This window comes from Dasypus novemcinctus, chromosome 13, assembly GCF_030445035.2.
Source record: "Dasypus novemcinctus isolate mDasNov1 chromosome 13, mDasNov1.1.hap2, whole genome shotgun sequence".
NCBI lineage: Eukaryota > Metazoa > Chordata > Mammalia > Cingulata > Dasypodidae > Dasypus > Dasypus novemcinctus.
Window position 1 is genome coordinate 75764577 of NC_080685.1, and position 17779 is coordinate 75782355.

The 17779-nt window shown below is 36.1% G+C and overlaps 1 protein-coding gene across 2 annotated transcripts in view; it reads left to right on the top strand.

The window, feature by feature from the left end:
- RO60 (Ro60, Y RNA binding protein) overlaps positions 1–17779 on the top strand; it is a 40851-nt gene that overhangs the window by 8830 nt on the left and 14242 nt on the right. For both annotated transcript variants that reach the window (XM_004484483.4, XM_071207622.1), the window contains exon 2: positions 13995–14596. In XM_004484483.4, the coding sequence (XP_004484540.1) occupies positions 14017–14596 (580 nt within the window). In that variant the 5' untranslated portion in view covers positions 13995–14016. The remainder of the gene's footprint in view (positions 1–13994; positions 14597–17779) is intronic.

The following is a 17779-nucleotide window of genomic DNA, read 5'->3' on the forward strand; positions in this document are numbered from 1 at the left end:
CCCTCTCTCTTTTTTCCTTTGTCAGTCTATCTAAAGGTTTGTCCATTTTATTGATCTTTTCAAAGAACCAGCTTTTGGTTTTGTTGACACTATTGTTTTTCTATTCTCTATTTCATTTATGTCCACTCTAGTCTTTATTTCCTTCTTTCTCCTTGCTTCTGGTTTAGTTTGTTCTTGCTTTTCTAGATCCTCCAGTTGTGAGTTTAGGTCTCTGATTTTAGATCTTTCTTTTTTTTACTATAAAAATTGAGAGCTTAACTTTCACTCTCAGCCTCGCCTTTACTGCGTCCCGTAAGTCTTGGTATGTTATTTTTCATTCTAATTTGTCTCAAAGTGTTTTATAATTTCCCTTGAGAGTTACTCTTTGACCTATTGGTTTTTTAGCGTATTTTTAAATTTCCAAATATTTGTGAATTTTCCAGTTATCCTTATGTTTTTGACTCTAGCTTTATACCATTATAGTTGGAGAATATACTTTGTATTATTTCAATCTTGTAAATTCTGGGGGGCTGATTTTATAACCTAAAATAGGGTTTATCCTAGAGAATGATCCATGTGGACTAGAGAAGATTGTATATTCTGCTGGTCATTGGGAGAAATGCTCTGTAAATATTTTTGATAGATTTGACTCTTTTATCAATATACACTGTCCTTGAGCGTTCCAGGAAGACGTCAAATTAAAGACATGAATTCACTTTTATGTCAGAAAAAAAGTTAGAGGACTGGCAGAAACAGCCTGGAAATTTTTTTTTCTAGGGTTTAGGATACCAAGGGAAGGCTGGACACCACCCAGAAGAGAGGGGAGGCACAGGAAAAGAATCTCTACCGAAAGTTTGTGAGTAGAAGTTGCAGTAGCAGCTGTGAGCAGCTATCCTCCCACCCTCGGAGCAAATAGCTTTGAATTCTCTGGCCTCTGGCAGGAGGCTGTGGGCAGAGGTGGCTGCAGGAATCTACCTCACCAGAAATCAGAGGAGAGAGAGATACACAGTGTAATGATTATTCTGCTTTTGGCCAACAAATTCACTTTGCTGTGTCCCACAAGCTCTTCAGGCTGGGTAGAACTGTGCCAGTGTTTCCCCTGCAAGGCAGCATGGAACTGAAAAATCCTACTGTCACAAACACCCTCCCTTCTCACCAGGACTGGTCGTTGAGTATGCAGAGGGAAGTGGAATTATTTCCTACCCAGGAAAATGGAGGGGGCTGCCAGTAAAGGTTGGAGAACAACCTCTGAGAAAGTTTGAATTGTGAAGCTCTCAATAGCCTGGAGGCAGGATCCTCTGTCACATTGTTGTTGTTCCTTTTGCAGCTGACACACACCGGCCTGACTTTGAACTGATAGGGCTGTAGAAGAGCATAGTCTGCTGGCAGACCAAGGAAGTGTAAGTGAAGAAATTAAAGATAAATTAGTAAGCAAAAAATTACCTAGAGAACAGGCATCAATTTTCTGGAGGACTGCTTAGGATATTAGGGGAAGGCAAGACACTACCCAGAAAAGAGAGGGGTAAAGGAAAGGAATCTCAGCTAACAGAAAAATCAGTGAGTAGAGCTGCAAAAGCAGCAGCAGGTTCCCATACCCCACTTAAGGAACAAATAGTCTGCAGACTATAGCGGCTATGGACTGGAGTGGCAACAGACGGAGGGGGTTGCAGGAGTCTTGTTCACCAAGAAAGGCGAGAAGGAGGGACAGAGCCTACAGCAAATTCAGATTTTGGCCAGTGAACTAGATCTCTGAATCAGAAGGGTCACACACTTTCAGGCCAGCAGGAGCCGTGTCATTGCGTTGAGAGCCACCAGGGAGCTAGAGCTAATTTGCCTTCTCAGACACACTCCCTACTACCCAGGGCTGGTTGCTGAGGGGGAAGAGGGAGGAGGGTGTGGCCAGCCAAGCATGAAGAACAACCTCTGAAAAAGTTTGCTTGTGAGGTTTGGCCAGCCCTAAGGACATTGCTTCTGCACTGCCAGCTCTTCCCCAAGGTTACACTGAAAGCATTCTGCCTAACATATAGGATCTGAGCTGAGAGTCTGCCAAAATAAAAAGAGGCAAGCAGGTGCCTTTATTGCCACCCTGTACAAGGTGGTTAGAAATTAGTTTAAACCCTATTATTAGCTCTGATTTGAGCAGTTAAGCAGGGACAGTCCTAAATATCTAGAACGTGTTGAACCAAGAGGCAAAGGATAATAGTCACACACAGCTACTTAGTAGTAAATCCCCAGGCAAGAGAGAGAAACTAAATATGAGAATATATTCAGCATCAGAATCAATGCCTAAACTTCAGCAAAAAATTACAAGCCATACAAAGAAAAAGGAAGATATGACTTAGGCAAAGAAACAAATCAAAGCCCCAGGCAAGACACAGGACTTGAAAAATCTTATCAGTGAGGTTCATACAAATCTCTTAAATCAAATCATGGAGTTAAAGGACAATATAACTGAAGAAGTAAAAGACATTAAAAAGGCACTGAGTGAACATAAAGGAAAATTTGAAATATTGGGTAGAAAAATAACAGAGCTTGTGGGAATGAAAGCCAAAATAGACATCAGAAATACAATAGATGGTACCAATAGCAGATTTGATATTGTTTAAGAAATCATCAGCTAAGTAGAGGAAAGAATAACTGAAATTGAAGAGAGGGGAGAAAAGAATAGAAAAAATTGAACAGGGACTCAGGGAGTTAAATAACACAAAGCGTACCAACATATCTGTCATGGGAGTTCCAGAAGGAGACAAGAAAGGAAAAGGGGCAAAAAAGAGTATCTGAGGAAATAATGGCTGAAAATTTCTCAATTCTGATGAAGACATGAATATACCTGTCCAGGAAGCATGGCATACTCCAATTAGAATAAATCCAAATTGACCTACCCCAAGACACGTAATATTCATAATACCAAATACCAACAGTAAAGAGAAAATTAAAGCAGCAAGGGGAAAAGCTAAACATAAAAGGGAGATCCAGTAAGACTTAGTGCAGATTTCTCTTTAGAAACCATGGAAGCAAAAATACAGTGGTATGATAAAATTAAAGTAATGAAAAAGAAAACCTGCCAGCCAAGAATTCTTTATCCCGCAAAACTGTCCTTCAAATAAGACAGTAAGCTTAAAATATTCACAGAAAAAAACAAAACTAAGAGAATTCATCCGCAAAAATCCAGCACTCCAGAAAACATTAAAGGGTGTTCTACAGCTGGAAAAGAAAAAAAACAAAAGAAAGAGGCTTGGAGGAGAGTGTACAAGTGAAGACTATCATAAAAGGTAACCAAAAAGGTAAAAAGATAGACTAAATTAGGTTATAACATATGAAAGCCAAAGGATAAAATGGCTGAAGTAAGTAATGCTTTTACAGTAATAACATCAAATATTAGTGGATTAAACTCCCCAATGAAAAGATATAGGTTGACAGAATGGTTAAGAAAACATGAGCCATCCATGTGCTGTCCTGCAGGAGATCTCCTTAGACGGAAGAATGCAAATAGAGTGAAAGTGAAAGGTTGGAAAAAGATATTTCATGCAAATAGTAACTACAAGAGAGCAGGGGTAGCTGTACAGGTGTCATATAAAACAGACTTTAAGGGCAAAAAAGTTATAAGAGATGCAGAATGCCGTTCTATATTTATAAAATGGACAACACATCAGGAAGGAATAACAGTTATAAGTATCTTTGACCCTAACCAGGGTGCCCCAGAATACATGATAAAGGCAAACGGGCAAAACTGAGGGGAGGAAATAGGTCTCTCTACAATGGTGAGTGGAGACTTGAACATGCCACTCACACCAACAGATAGAACAGCTAGACAAAAGTTCACCAAAAAACAGAGAACTTAAGCAATATGATAAATGAGCTGGACTTGACAGACATTATAGAGAACATTGCACACCAAATCAGCAGGTTATATATTCTTCTAAATTGCTCATGAATCTCTCCAGGATAGACCCACCTTTTGGACCATAACACAACTCGCAGTAAATTTAAGAAGATGAAATTATACAGATGATCATAATGGAATAAAGCTGGAATTCGCTAATAGGCAGGAAAGGGAGAAATTAGCAAATAAATGGAAGCTAAACAACACACTTGTAAACAGTGGGTCAAAGAAGAAATTGCAAGAGGAACGAGTACATATCTTGAAATGAATGAAAACAAGAACACAACTTATCAAACTTATGGGATACAGCAAAGGTAGTGCTGAGAGGGAAATTTATAGCCCATTGCCTATATTTAAAAAGCAGAAAGAATTAAAATCAAATACCCAACTGAATAACTGGAGAAACTAGAAAAAGAACAGGAAACCAATACCAAAGCAAGCAGTAAGAAAGAAATAACACAGATTAGAGCAGAAATAAAAGAAGTTGAAAACAAAAAACAAGAGAGAAGATCAGCAAAACCAAAAGCTGGTTCTTTCAGAAGATTTGATAAAATTGACAGACTCTTAGCAAGACTAACAAAGAAAAACTGAGGGTACATACAAATAAATAAAATCAGGAATGAAAGGGGGAGCATTACAACTGACGGCACTGAAATGAGAAGGATCATAGGAGGATATTATGAGAAACTGTATGCCAACAAATTAGACAACCTAGATGAAACAGATAAATTCCTAGAAATGCAAAAACAGCCTGCATTGACTCTGCAAGAAATACAGGAACTCAACAAGCCAATCACAAGTAAAGAGATTGGATCAGTCATCAAAAATCTTCCAACAAAGAAAAGTTCAGGACCAGATGGCTTCCCAGGTGAAGTCTACTAAACATTTTGAGAAGAATTAATACCAATTCTGTTTAAACTTTTCCCAAAAAATTGAAAAAGAGGGAAAATTACCAAACACATTTTATGAAACTGACATTACTACCTACCCTAATAGCAAAGCCAGATAAAGATACTACAAGAAACGAAAATCACAGACCAATCTTGCTGATGAACATAGATGTAAAAATTCTTAGTGAAATGCTTGCAAGTCAAATCCCATATAAAACAATTATACATCAAGTTCAAACAGGTTTTATTCCTGGTATGCAAGGTGGCTTAACAAAATCAATTAACATAATAACCCACTTATGGAATTGAAGGGATAAAACCACCTGATTATCTCAAATGGTGCAGAAAGGCATTTGACAAATCCAGCATCTCTTCTGGATAAATAGACGTCAAAAGAAGAAATCATGAAAAACTTAAATTTACAATAGCAACTAAAATACTTAAATACTTAGGAATCAGTTTAACCAAAGATGTACAGGATATGTGTTCAGAAAAGTACAAAACAATGCTAAAAGAAATTAAGGAAGGCCTAAACAAATGGAAAGGCATTCCCTGTTCATGGATTGAAAGACAAAATATTGTGAAGATGTCAGTCCTAACCAAACTCATTTATAGATTCAGTGCAATACCTATCAAAATTCCAACAGCCTACTTTATAGAAATAGAAAAGGCAATTACCAAATTTATTTGCAAGGAAAAGTGTACCCGAATAGCCGAAAGCATCCTAAAAAAGAGCGATGTGAGAGGATTTTCACTACCTGACTTTGAAGCACAACACAAAGCAACAGTGGTCAAAACAGTATGGTATTGGCAGAAATATATACACACTGATTTGTGGAATAGAATTGAGAGTCTAGAAATAAACCTTCACCTCTGTGGCCAACTGGTTTTTGACAAACCTACCAAGTCCACATTAGCAGGGCAAAACAGTCTTTTAAACAAATAATGCTGGGAGAATTGGCTATCCATAACCAAAAGAACGAAAGAGGTATCGTGTCTCACTCCCTATGCAAGAATCAACTCAAAATGGATCAGAAACCTAAATATAAAAGCCAGGACCATAAACATACTAGAAGAAAATGTAGGAAAACATCTTCAAGATCTTGTGGAGTAGTAGTTTCTTGGATTTTATGCCCAAAGCAAGAGCAATAAGAAAAAGCCGTTAAATCGGGCTTCCTTAAAATTAAACATATTTGCACCTCAAAGGACTTTATCAAAAGGGTGAAAAGGGAGCCTACTCTAAGAGAGAACATAGTTGGAAATCATATAACCATTAAGGATTTAATATCCATAATATGTAAAGAGATGCTACAACTCAATAGTAAAAATATAAACAATCTGATTTTAAAATGGGCAAAAGACTTGGATAGACATTTGTTCAAAGAAGAAATACAAATGGCAAAAAAAAAAAACCATGGAAAAATGTTGATCAACAGTAGTGATTTGGCAAAATAAATCAAATCTACAATGAGATATCATTTCACACCTATTAGAATGGCCACTATGAAATAGACAGAAAACTACAAGTGTTGGAGAGGATGTGGAGAAATAGAAATGATAGGAATGCTTTTTCACTGTTGGTGGAAATGTAGAATGGTATAGCCACTGTGGAGGATTGTTTGGCTGTTCCTAAGGAAGTTGAATTTTGATTTGCCTTGTTACCTGGCAGTACCACTACAAGGTTTATATCCAGAAGAACTGAAGCAGTGACATAAGACATCTGCACACTGATGTTCATACAGGTGTTATTCACAATTGCCAAAAGATAGAAATAACTGGTGTCCATCAACCAATACATGGGTAAACAAACTGTGGTGTAGTCACACAGTGGAATATTATGCAGCTGTAAGAAGAAATGACGCCGTGAAGCATATGACAACATGGATGAACCTGGAGGAAATTATGTTGAGTGAAGCAAGCCAGACAAAAGAACAGATAGTGTATAATTTCACCTTTGTGAACTAAGTATATTGTGTAAACTCATGGAATTAATAACTAGAATATGTAGGTCACTAGAAATAGTTGAGGTTAGAGAATGGAAAACTGAGCATTAATCTGTGCAGAACTGGTAAAAAGGTTGTTAATCTTTGGAAATAAATAGAAGGTGAAAGCACCTCGTAGTGTTTATTAGTAGTTTTATTATATGGGTGTAACAGTGGTTTAAAGGGAAAGTCTGAGGTCATGTGTATTACTAGAGGGAAAGCTAAAAAGTTTAACATGAGACTGTGTGGCATAGTGAAACTTCATGAAAAATGAATATAGGTAAATATTGCATGTATAAGATTTTTTTCTTTGAAACTGAACAAGTGTATGTTACTGTTTCAAGATGTTAATATCAGGCAAAAAAAAGAAAAACATGCTAAGTGAAAGAAACCAGCCACAAATTACTACATATGATTCCCTTTATATAAAATGTATAAAGATGGGATTAGATTAGAGGTTATTCATAGGGTTGGCTAGGATAGAGGAATTGAGAAGTTACTGCTAACGGATGTGGAGTTTTTCTTTTTAGAGTAGTGAAATTATTCTAAGGATTTTTGTAGTGATGAATGCACAATGCTATGACTATACTGAAAGTCACTGATGGTAAACTTTGGATGAATTTTCTGGTATGTGAATGTCTCAATAAAACTAGAAAAAAATATATGTATACTGTCCTTATTTGTTCCTTATAACAATTTTGGACTTTAAGTCTATTTTAATCTAATATTATGTTGCTGCAAAGGTAATTGTGGTTTTACATTGTTGAAATTTGCTGTTTGATATTAGAATACATTCTTAAATAAATGTGGTTATGTTATACATCATTTTAACATGCATTTTTCGCTTTATGCTTTTTTGCTAATAACTTACTTGCTACTTATTTTGCATTTATTTTAGATTAAGCAAATTCAAGTGATTTTGAGTTCAAAATGGGTCGTAAAGCAGCAGAGACAACTTGCACCATCAGTGATGCATTTGACCAGAAACCGTTTACTAACATACAGTGCAGTGGTGGTTCCAGAAGTTTTGCAAAGGAGGCGAGAGCCTTGAAGATGAGGAGCCTAGTAGCTTGCCGTTAGAAGTTAACAACGACCAATCAAGAGCAATTGTCGAAGCTGATCCTCTTAAACTACATAACTCGCTGTCCCCCCCACCTTTATATAGTTCTTGTCACAAATTATATATTTATATAAGTCCAAACCCACCAATTTATCATTACTTTTAGAAGTATTTAGAAGTAAAAAAAGGAGTTTACGTACCAAAAATAATAATAGTATTGGTGTTGACAATTACCCATGGAGTTACCTTTAGCAGAGATTTTTATTTTTTATGCTGCTTTGATCTACTCTCTAGTGTCCTTTTCTTTCAGTCTGACGAACTCCCTTTAGCTGCTTGTAGGTCAGGTCTAGCAGCAATGAACTCCTCCCACAGCTTTTTTCTGTGAATGTCTTAATCTCTCCCTCATATTTGAAAGAAAATTTCACTGACTATAAAATTCTTGATTGGCAGTTGTTTTTGCCTTCATGCTTTCTAATGAGAAGCTGGCATTTAATCCTGTTGAGGTTCCCTTACACATGATACATTGCTTCTCTACAACTGTAGAAAACGTCATTTTCAGGCTTCTTTCCTTTGGCATTTGACAGTTTGGTTTTAATGTGTCTAGGCAAGGATCTCTTCAGGTTTGTTATGTTTGGCTGTTAATATGGCTTCTTGGATGTGTACATTCTTTCATTAAATTTGGAAAGTTTCTAGCCATTATTTCTTCAAGCATTCCTTTTGCTCCTTTCTTTTTTTCTTTCTTCTGGACTCCCACAATATATATATCTTCACCCTTAATAGTGTCCAGTGGGTCTCTTTGGCTCTGTTCATTTTTCTTGTTTTTTTTCCATCTGCTCAGACTGAATAATTTCAGTAATCTTATTTTCCTTCAAGTTCATTGATTGTTTCTTCTGCCAGCTCCAATCTGTTGTTGAATGCTTTAGGGAAATTTTTATTGCAGTTATTGTGGTCTTCAACCCCAGTATTTCTATTTGGTTTCTTTTTATAATTCCCATCTCTTTATTGGAATTCTTATTTTGTTCAAATATCATTTCCTTCCTATCAAGTTCTTTATCCATGTTTTCCTTTAACTCTTTAAGCATATATAAGACCTTATTTTTAAAGTCATTGTTTGGCATGTCCAAATCTGATCTTCATTGATGATTTCTCATGTTTATCTTGTTCTTTTGGATAGGCCATTGTGTACTGTCTCTTTGTATGCCTTGTGTTCTTCTGTTGCACACTGTACATTTTAATATTTTAATGTTAATTATGGAATTTAGTTCCTGAGGTATCCGTTCCTTGAGTTTGTATCTAGCTAGTGGTATGACAGAGATGTCCTTGAATGCCAGCAGCTAACAAGTGTCTACATACACCTTTCACAGACTTTGCAGATTAGCTCGTTGTGGATTGTACTCTCTTTGAGAGCTTATTACTTCAATCAGTGAACCTGAAGAACAACCCAAGGCAGAAGCACTAGGTCCTTTTTGGTCTGTTCATGCATTGTGGCCATAAGAATTCTCCCATTTACAAGGCTCCAGTGCCCTCTCCTTTTCCTGTGAAGTACCTTCCCCCCTTCCAGGTCCTTTATTTAGGTCTTAAAGCCAGTAATGCTTTGCCCCAGGTTGCTGCACTTTATTGTTTCTTACATTGATTTAGCTGTTCAAGAGCTGCTTCTATATACAGGGCAAGTTCTGGGATGGTGAGCCAGAGATTGAGTGTCCTGATTCAGTCCTTCAGGATGTCACTAGATGGAATGATTGAGACCCCATTATGCACATAGGGGTTATTTTGCTCCCTCTGGAACTGGAATAGGCCCCTCACTGAGAACATAGACTGGTACCACTTTGAGCTGGGAAGGGGTTGGGGGAATGGCCAGCAGATCATCTTGAGGTTTTCTTTCCACCATTTTTCACTTGTTTTTTCTTTCTTTGGCACTCACCCAGTTACTTCAACCCTTTGACTGTTTCTGAAGTTCTGAGAAAGATGGTTCTGCCAGTTTTTGCTATTTGTTCAAAGATTTTGTGGAAGAACGAAACCCTAGAGCATCTCACTCTGCCATGTTGGTTGACTAGAAGACTCAAGAGCCTCGCATTTTGAATGTGACTGAGGGAAACAACAGTTTCAGTTGTGTTGGAAATAATTAGCCTCAATATTCCAAATAGAACTCCCGTGTAGAGCTGCTTGCATTATTAGTACTGGCGTAGGCCTCAGGTGGTGTCAAAGATTTAATGATCACGTTAGTTATCAGTGACTGATTAATAGTTATTGAGTGCAGCACAGGCGAAAACCCCTAGTGCAATGAGTGATACCTTTTCTTCTATTTATTCTTAGCCCCCTTTTAATTTGGCTTTTCCTTTGCCTTTCAACACAAAAAGCTAATTGCTTAATTGCTAATTCCAGTAGAAAATTTTATCTTATTTTCACTTACACATTGCATTTTACATTGCTAACCTCTCCCTTAGCTTTCATAAAAACCTTTTCTGGTGGTTCTTCAGCCTTTTTTCCTTCTTATTGTTTAGTTACCCTGTCTTCCTCTTCCTGCTCCTTAGATTTAGTGATTTTTTTTTTAATGGATCTTCCTCCTGTCCAAGACCAATCCTGTGGTCTGAATCTCTGTCTCCCCGTAACTTCTCAGAATCCTCTTTTAGTTTCAGTTATCTTGTGTCTTGATGGTCCCTCCCTCCCCTACTGGCCTTTTTTTTTTTTTAAAGATTTATTTTTATTTATTTATCTCCCCTACTCTCTCCTCCCCACCCCCATTGTCAGCTCTCTTGTGTCTATTCGCTGTGTGTTCTTCTGTGTCCGCTTGCATTCTCAGCAGCGCTGGGAATCTGTGTCTCGTTTTTGTTGCATCATCTTGCTGCGTCAGCTCTCCATGTATGTGGCACCACTCCTGAGCAGACTGTACTTTTCACACAGGGCAGCACTCCTTGCAGGGCACATTCCTTACACATGGGGCTCACCCCTGCGTGGCATGGCACTCCTTGTGCGCAGTAGCACTGCACATGGGCCAGCCCACCACCCGGGTCAGGTGGCCCTGGGTTCAAATCCCTGCACCTCTTGTATGGTAGGCAGACACTCTGTCAGTTGAGCCACATCCACTACCCCCTACAGGCCTTTTTTGTACAGTATATAAACATGCGTCTATCATCTCTAAAAGAAAATGTATTTAACCTTGTTTCTGCTTTAAACTGTTACCTTATTAGTCAACATTTCTTTATAGCTATGTCAGTACAGTTAGATAGTTTCTTCTCTAGGATATAGGATTTCACAAACCTCTTCTTAGAATGCCTTCCCCCAAACTTGCACTTATCAGTTTTCAGTTTGCTTTCTCCACAAAAGTTTCCCAGGATTACTTGGACAGCATTAATCTTGGGCTTCTCCATTCATAGAACTTTTCTATAAGCCTACTTATGAACAGTTTTTGCTTTGTATTATAAATGTGGTTGTGTGTAATTTTTTTTCCTACCTTCCCAAATAGAATAGAATGTGATATCCCTGAAGACAGGAAAACTTTTATTTTTAATTTTTTTGGTCTTTTTAATGAAACAAAACTCCTTCATATCTTTGCAGATAGTATGCAATAAATGCTAGTTGAGATTTTATTTTTTATTTTGGGTGTTTTGGGTTTTGTTTTTTGTTTGGTTTGCCATTGGGAGACCCTATAGGACCTGGATAATAGGTGTTATATATAATAAGACTAATGGTGGACATAAAAGTAGTGGATGATTGCAGTAACTTCATTAGGAAGATAAAGAGGGATAGATAAGTATTGTCAGATAGCTAGTTCTAGTAACTTTAGAGATAGTGGAAAAGAGGAAAATGGAGTAGTTACAGACAATATAAACTGTAAATTAACACAGTTAATTATATATCAATCCGTATCTTCTCAGCTACAAGAATAGTAATAGAAAACTAAAAAACAACTGAAACATCAAGGATACATGTTTTAGTTTGCTAAAGGCTATCAAGCAATATACCAGAAATGGATTGGATTTTAGAGTGGGGATTTATTAATTTGAAAATTTACAGTTCTGAGACTGTGAAAGTGTCCAAATAGGGCATCATCATAAGATCCTTTTTTCCTGAGCTGTAGCTCTGGGCAATCAGGCATATGGCAATGTCCACTAATCCAGTCCTTGTTGCTTTCAACTTCTACTAAAGTGGCTTCCTCTCAGCTTCTGTGTTCCATTGATTTCAGCTTGGAAATCTTGTCCTCTTAAATAGGCTCCCTTCATCATTATCCCAAAATGGTATCTACTATTCCAGGTTTGTTGTTTTTTTTTTAGGAGGTGCCAGGGATTGAACCCAGCACCTCGTACATGGGAAACAGGCACTCAACCACTGCCCTACATCTTCTCCGCAATGAGAGGTGGTTTTTCATTTGTTTGGTTTTTGTTTTTATTGGGAGAAACTGGGGATCGAACCCAGGACCTTGTAAATGGAAAGCAGGCACTCAATCACTTGAGCTATATCTTCTCCCCAGAAATCTCTTTTTAGGACTGCAATCCTTCCTTCTTCCCCTTATAAAAATGACGGAATACTGATGTTTAATGTATGGAAAATTTTCAGTTAGCTTGACTGTAAAAGTTTGGAAATGGGTAAAGTTGATGATAACACATTATAATAAGTGTAACTAACATGACTGGTTTATAAATGGGATTGTGGCTGAAAAGGGTAGTCTAGGTATATAAATGTCAATTTAAAGAAAACTAGAGAATACTCTAGGGACTGAATAATATAGTGAACCCAGAGATGAATGAGAATTGTGGTTAATAATACAAATTCAAGAATGTTCTTCTATGAACTAGCACAAATGTACATCACTATTAGAAGGGGGCAAGAATATAGTGATGCCTGGGAAAATATAATTAATGTAACTTATGGACTGTAGGTAATATCAATACGTAATAATTTCTTGCATATTGATGCAAAGAAAGTATTATATCAATGCTAAAGGTCAATAAGGGAAACTTTCTTTGGACTCAGGAAAACATCAAAGATTAACTGGGGCAATGATTATAACTCTGTGATGAAAGTGAGAGCCACTGAATGTACATTTTGGATAGAATGTACAGGCGTGGGAATGTATAACAGTGAAGTATGTGGTATAACATGGACTATGATTAACAATACAAATATGAGACGGTTCTCTCATGAACTATAACAAATGTATAATACCTCTTACATAGTGTTAATAATAGGAGGTGTATGGAACAAATATACCAGGTATATACTATGGACCATAGTTAATGGTAATAGTTTGATTACATTCTTTCATAACCTCTAACAAATGTCCCATAACAATGTAACATTTTGGTGGAGGGGTGACATATAGGAATTCTGCATACTATGCATGTTTTGTAAGCTCACAGCTTCTCTACTTAAAAAAAAAGAGGGACAAAATAAAGGAAACCTCAGAAGTATGGACTTTTTGTCACGTAATACTTGCCAGAGTTGTAGCACATCCCAGTGCCTTTGCCAGTCTTGTGACAAGAGGATGAGAGTACCATGATTGAACTTAGGTACAGAATTAGCATCCCTTGGGTATTTCTGATAAGTACATATTCTGGCCTCACCTCCGATCTACTGAATAAAAATGAAACTCTGAGGGGTGGGGTCCAACAATCTGTGTTGTAACAAGAATTTCACGCTATCCTGATCCATACATAGTTTGAGAACCACTGGCTTAGAGCAGCCAGGATTCATCCTTGTTGCTAGGGGAAGGCCTAGCTTCCTCTGAAGGACTCTGAAGGACTGCCTGGAAAAGGATAAATGAGAATAGGGAGAATTGGATGTTGTATAGGCAACCAAAAATGCTCATAGTTCTTTAGGGAGTATGATCTTTCATTGTGTCAAGTACTGTTGCTGTCCCCTCCCCTTTTTATTCTTCTCAGTCTGTACCTCAGACCCCATGCTGACTTACCTGCATAATTTTGGTCATCAAAAATGTGACTCATTTTTCTTTAGTACATTATATTGACTTTGTTATAAGAGAAAGTTTTATTAAAAACACAATAGGTTTTTTTGGAGCTTTTTTATGCTAGAATTTTTTTTAATTAATTTATTGAAGTATATTGCTCATACATGAACAAAAGATTTTTAAATTATAAGATTTCATGACAGATTTCAATAAATATAGATTAATAAATATTGCATTGCCTTTTATGATTTTGTTTATTTTGTCTAGCTATAATAATGTTTCACTTTTTGGATAGGTTTCCTCAAAGACTGAAAAAAATGGAAGAATCAGTAAACCAAATGCAACCACTGAATGAGAAGCAGATAGCCAGTTCTGAAGATGGATATATGTGGCAGGTCACTGACATGAATCGACTACACCGGTTCTTATGTTTTGGTTCAGAAGGTGGAACGTATTATATCAAAGAACAGAAGTTGGGCCTTGAAAATGCTGAAGCTTTAATTAGATTGATTGAAGATGGCAGAGGATGTGAAGTGATACAGGAAATAAAGTCGTTTAGTCAAGAAGGAAGAACCACAAAGCAAGAACCTATGCTCTTTGCACTTGCTATTTGTTCCCAGTGTACTGACATAAGCACAAAACAAGCAGCATTTAAAGCTGTCTCTGAAGTTTGCCGTGTTCCTACACATCTCTTTACTTTTATTCAGTTTAAGAAAGATCTGAAGGAAAGTATGAAATGTGGCATGTGGGGTCGTGCCTTACGGAAGGCCATCGCAGACTGGTACAATGAAAAAGGTGGCATGGCCCTTGCTCTCGCAGTTACAAAATATAAACAAAGAAATGGCTGGTCTCACAAAGATCTGTTAAGATTGTCACATCTTAAGCCTTCTAGTGAAGGTAAGCATCATGTCTTCGTTGGGTAAGGGGTGTCCAGTAAATGGAAGATTTTTCTTTGATATAAGACAGTTGTTTCATATTTTCTAGAAATAATGTTTCATTCTCAAAATCCACATTAATTGACTAATTCAAATGAGTTAAATGCCATTCTGGGAATAAACACCTACCTCCAGGAATCCAGACACACGTAATCAAGAATCAAATGGTGGATTTACAGATTAATATTCTAAGTCTTAAAATGTCACCATTGTTAACTAGAATGTTCACCCAAGTGATTATGGACAGTAAAAGCAGCATGGGCAAGATTCAAGTTGTAGGAGCAAAGCAGCTCCTTGGCACTAAATAGCAGATAACCATACTCCTCTAACCCCTTATCATTGTTTACCGTCCCTGTCTTTCTAGGACGTATGTTCCATGGAACCTAAAGGTTACCTGTAATAGTGCTGAACTTAACAATTCAGGATATTAGTTGTCTTCAAGCAGTTAGCCAGGGAACATGGTAACTCAGAGAAGTTTCTAAAGTATGAGCTTCCACAAAATTCAGCATCCTCAAAATTTGACTTTTTTTTTTTTTTGCATCAGAAGTTTAACTTGGAAAAGACAGTCACTGAATTGAGTCTAAATATCAGTTCTGCCCTTTACTTTGTGTCCTTCAGGCAAGTCACTTAACCTTTCTAAGTTTCTGTAGCTTCATCTATTAAAAATGCAGGGAGATTTAACCCTTACAACTATTGTGACTAATTGTGATAATGTAAATAAAATACTTATTTAGCACACATAGTTCCTGATGTCTAGTAGAAGTGCAATCATGGTTCTCTCCCTCTCCCTTCCAGGGATGGGAACCATATAATTGTATAGTGATATCTTCTTGAGCAGAAGTGCTTTAGTAAATTCTAATTTATCGCTCTTTGACTATAAAAGAACTTTTTCAAATTAAAATTAAGCAGTTATTGTAAATATATACTCAAACACATTTATATTTTGACTTTTTATTAGCAATTGCAGGCTTGCTTAAAATAGTTGAATAATATAGAACTATATGAGTCCTGGTCTTTAAAAAAAAAAAAAAGGAAATCACTGTATATTGTAAGTTTTATCTTCCTTCTTTTTCCTAAACATAGCACTCTACATATTTTATGAAATACTACTATATACCTTCTCTGTCAGTTAAAAGTATATTGATGTTTATCAAGGTCAGTAGAAGTAGATTTATATATCATATGAACATAATTTTATTTATTTAGCTAGTCTCTTATTTAATGGATAGTTAAGCTTCATTTTTTTTTTTATTAGTACTGCAGTGAATAAAGTGTAGAGTAAATATTTCTATAATGGGTAAATCATAAAAGAGAAGTCCTGGAACAAGACAGTTGGCATATATATTTTATAACATGTCTATAAACAGTTTATCAGAGGTGCCAGTTTCCCACATTTGAACACTGAATTTTTTATCATTCTCAGTGGGATAGGTGAAAAATTTTATCTTTTTATTAGAATTTGTGTTTGGGGGGATACTTATCTTTACATATGCTTATTGATTATTTGTATTTTTTTCCTATGGATTATATGATCAAATCTTTCCCCCTTTATCTATTGGGTTGCTATTCTCTTTAATATAGATTATGGTCACCATTCATTCATTCAAGAAATATTTATTGAGTACTATAGACAGGCAGTATTCTAAGAATTTCAGACACTGTTGTAGAAGTTAATAATTTATTATTATATGCATTGCAGGCATCCCCTTCTCCCACCCTCCACCCCCACCCCCAGTTCTTTGTCTTTCTATTTAGGAGGGGAAGATCGTTTCTGATAAACTGAAATGTTGAATTTGGTGCAATCAAACTTATCTATGTCTTTCTTCATAGATTTGGAGTTCTGTGTTGTTTAGAAAGGCCTCTTCTGGCCTGTGTTTTCTTTCTAACATATTCATATTTTTTCACTTTTAAATCTTCGGCTCAGTAAAAGGATGAAGGGATCTATCAGTATATATTTGTTTTTCAAGACACTGTAAGGTGGTGGAGTGATTACTGAACTAAAGAAGATCACTTATATGGTAGTTCTAATTGTACAAATGTTTCCTAACTTCAGCAAATAATATTCTGGACTTTGATTTCTTGATCTGTAAAATGAGGTGTTAGTTGATTTCCCTAACCTTACTCCCTTACATAGGATTCTGTAATTCTAAATCGAGGACAGAACTTATACTCAAACCCTGTAATAATAGCAATGTCATGTTTAGGCTTAAAGGATGTATAGCCTTTCAGAGGGAAAAGAATTTTGAAACAAATTCTTGTCTACAGAATGAGTAATATTTTAATACTTTAACTGCAATGTGTAGTTATAACAAATAAGATTAGTCAAAATATTTGTAACAGTTTAAAAAAAAAAAAACTTGGTCTGTAATGATTTGTCAGCTATAAAAACAGTCTACTCTGGGGCTAGCACAATTCTAGAACTTAACGTGGATAAAAATAAGTATGATTGCCATTAAGAATTTTTAGATTATTTGGAAAGACAAAAGACATGCTCCTATGAAATAGTTCACTAAACATTTAAGACATTATAAGAATTTGTAACAAAATATGGAAGATAACAAGAGTCACTATAATTTAGAAGTTCCTGCATATTAGATTTCTTTTAGTTTGCTAAGCTGCCAAAGGCAATATACCAGAAATGGGTTGGCTTTTACAATGGGAATTTATTAGTTTATAAGCTTTCCATTCTGAGACTGTGAAAATGTCTATCCAGCTTTAAATTGTCTCAAGCATTAACTTTTAATCAAATGAGTTAAATTGGAGTTCAGAATTAGCACATTGACTAAATCTGGCTTAGAGATGTTTTATTTGGCCTGTGCAATATTTTAGAAAATCTTTAGAATGAACAAATATTTATATTTTCTTTAAAAAAAAAAACAAAAATAAAAAACCTTGACCTGTAAGGCTTTGTCAGCTATAAAAACAAAGATTACCTGCCTCCTTGTCAACTTCTACTTATGTCCATTAAAAAATGCAAATATATTCAGCAACTTAAAGGTACACATGAATATTACATTGTCAATATGTAGTCTTGTGAGTTCTGAGATTATGAACCTGTGATAGGCACTGTCTAACAACATTTCTCGTGCTATTGTCCTTTTGTAAATATATTTTTTATTGTTTTTAAAAGATATTTAAATTACAT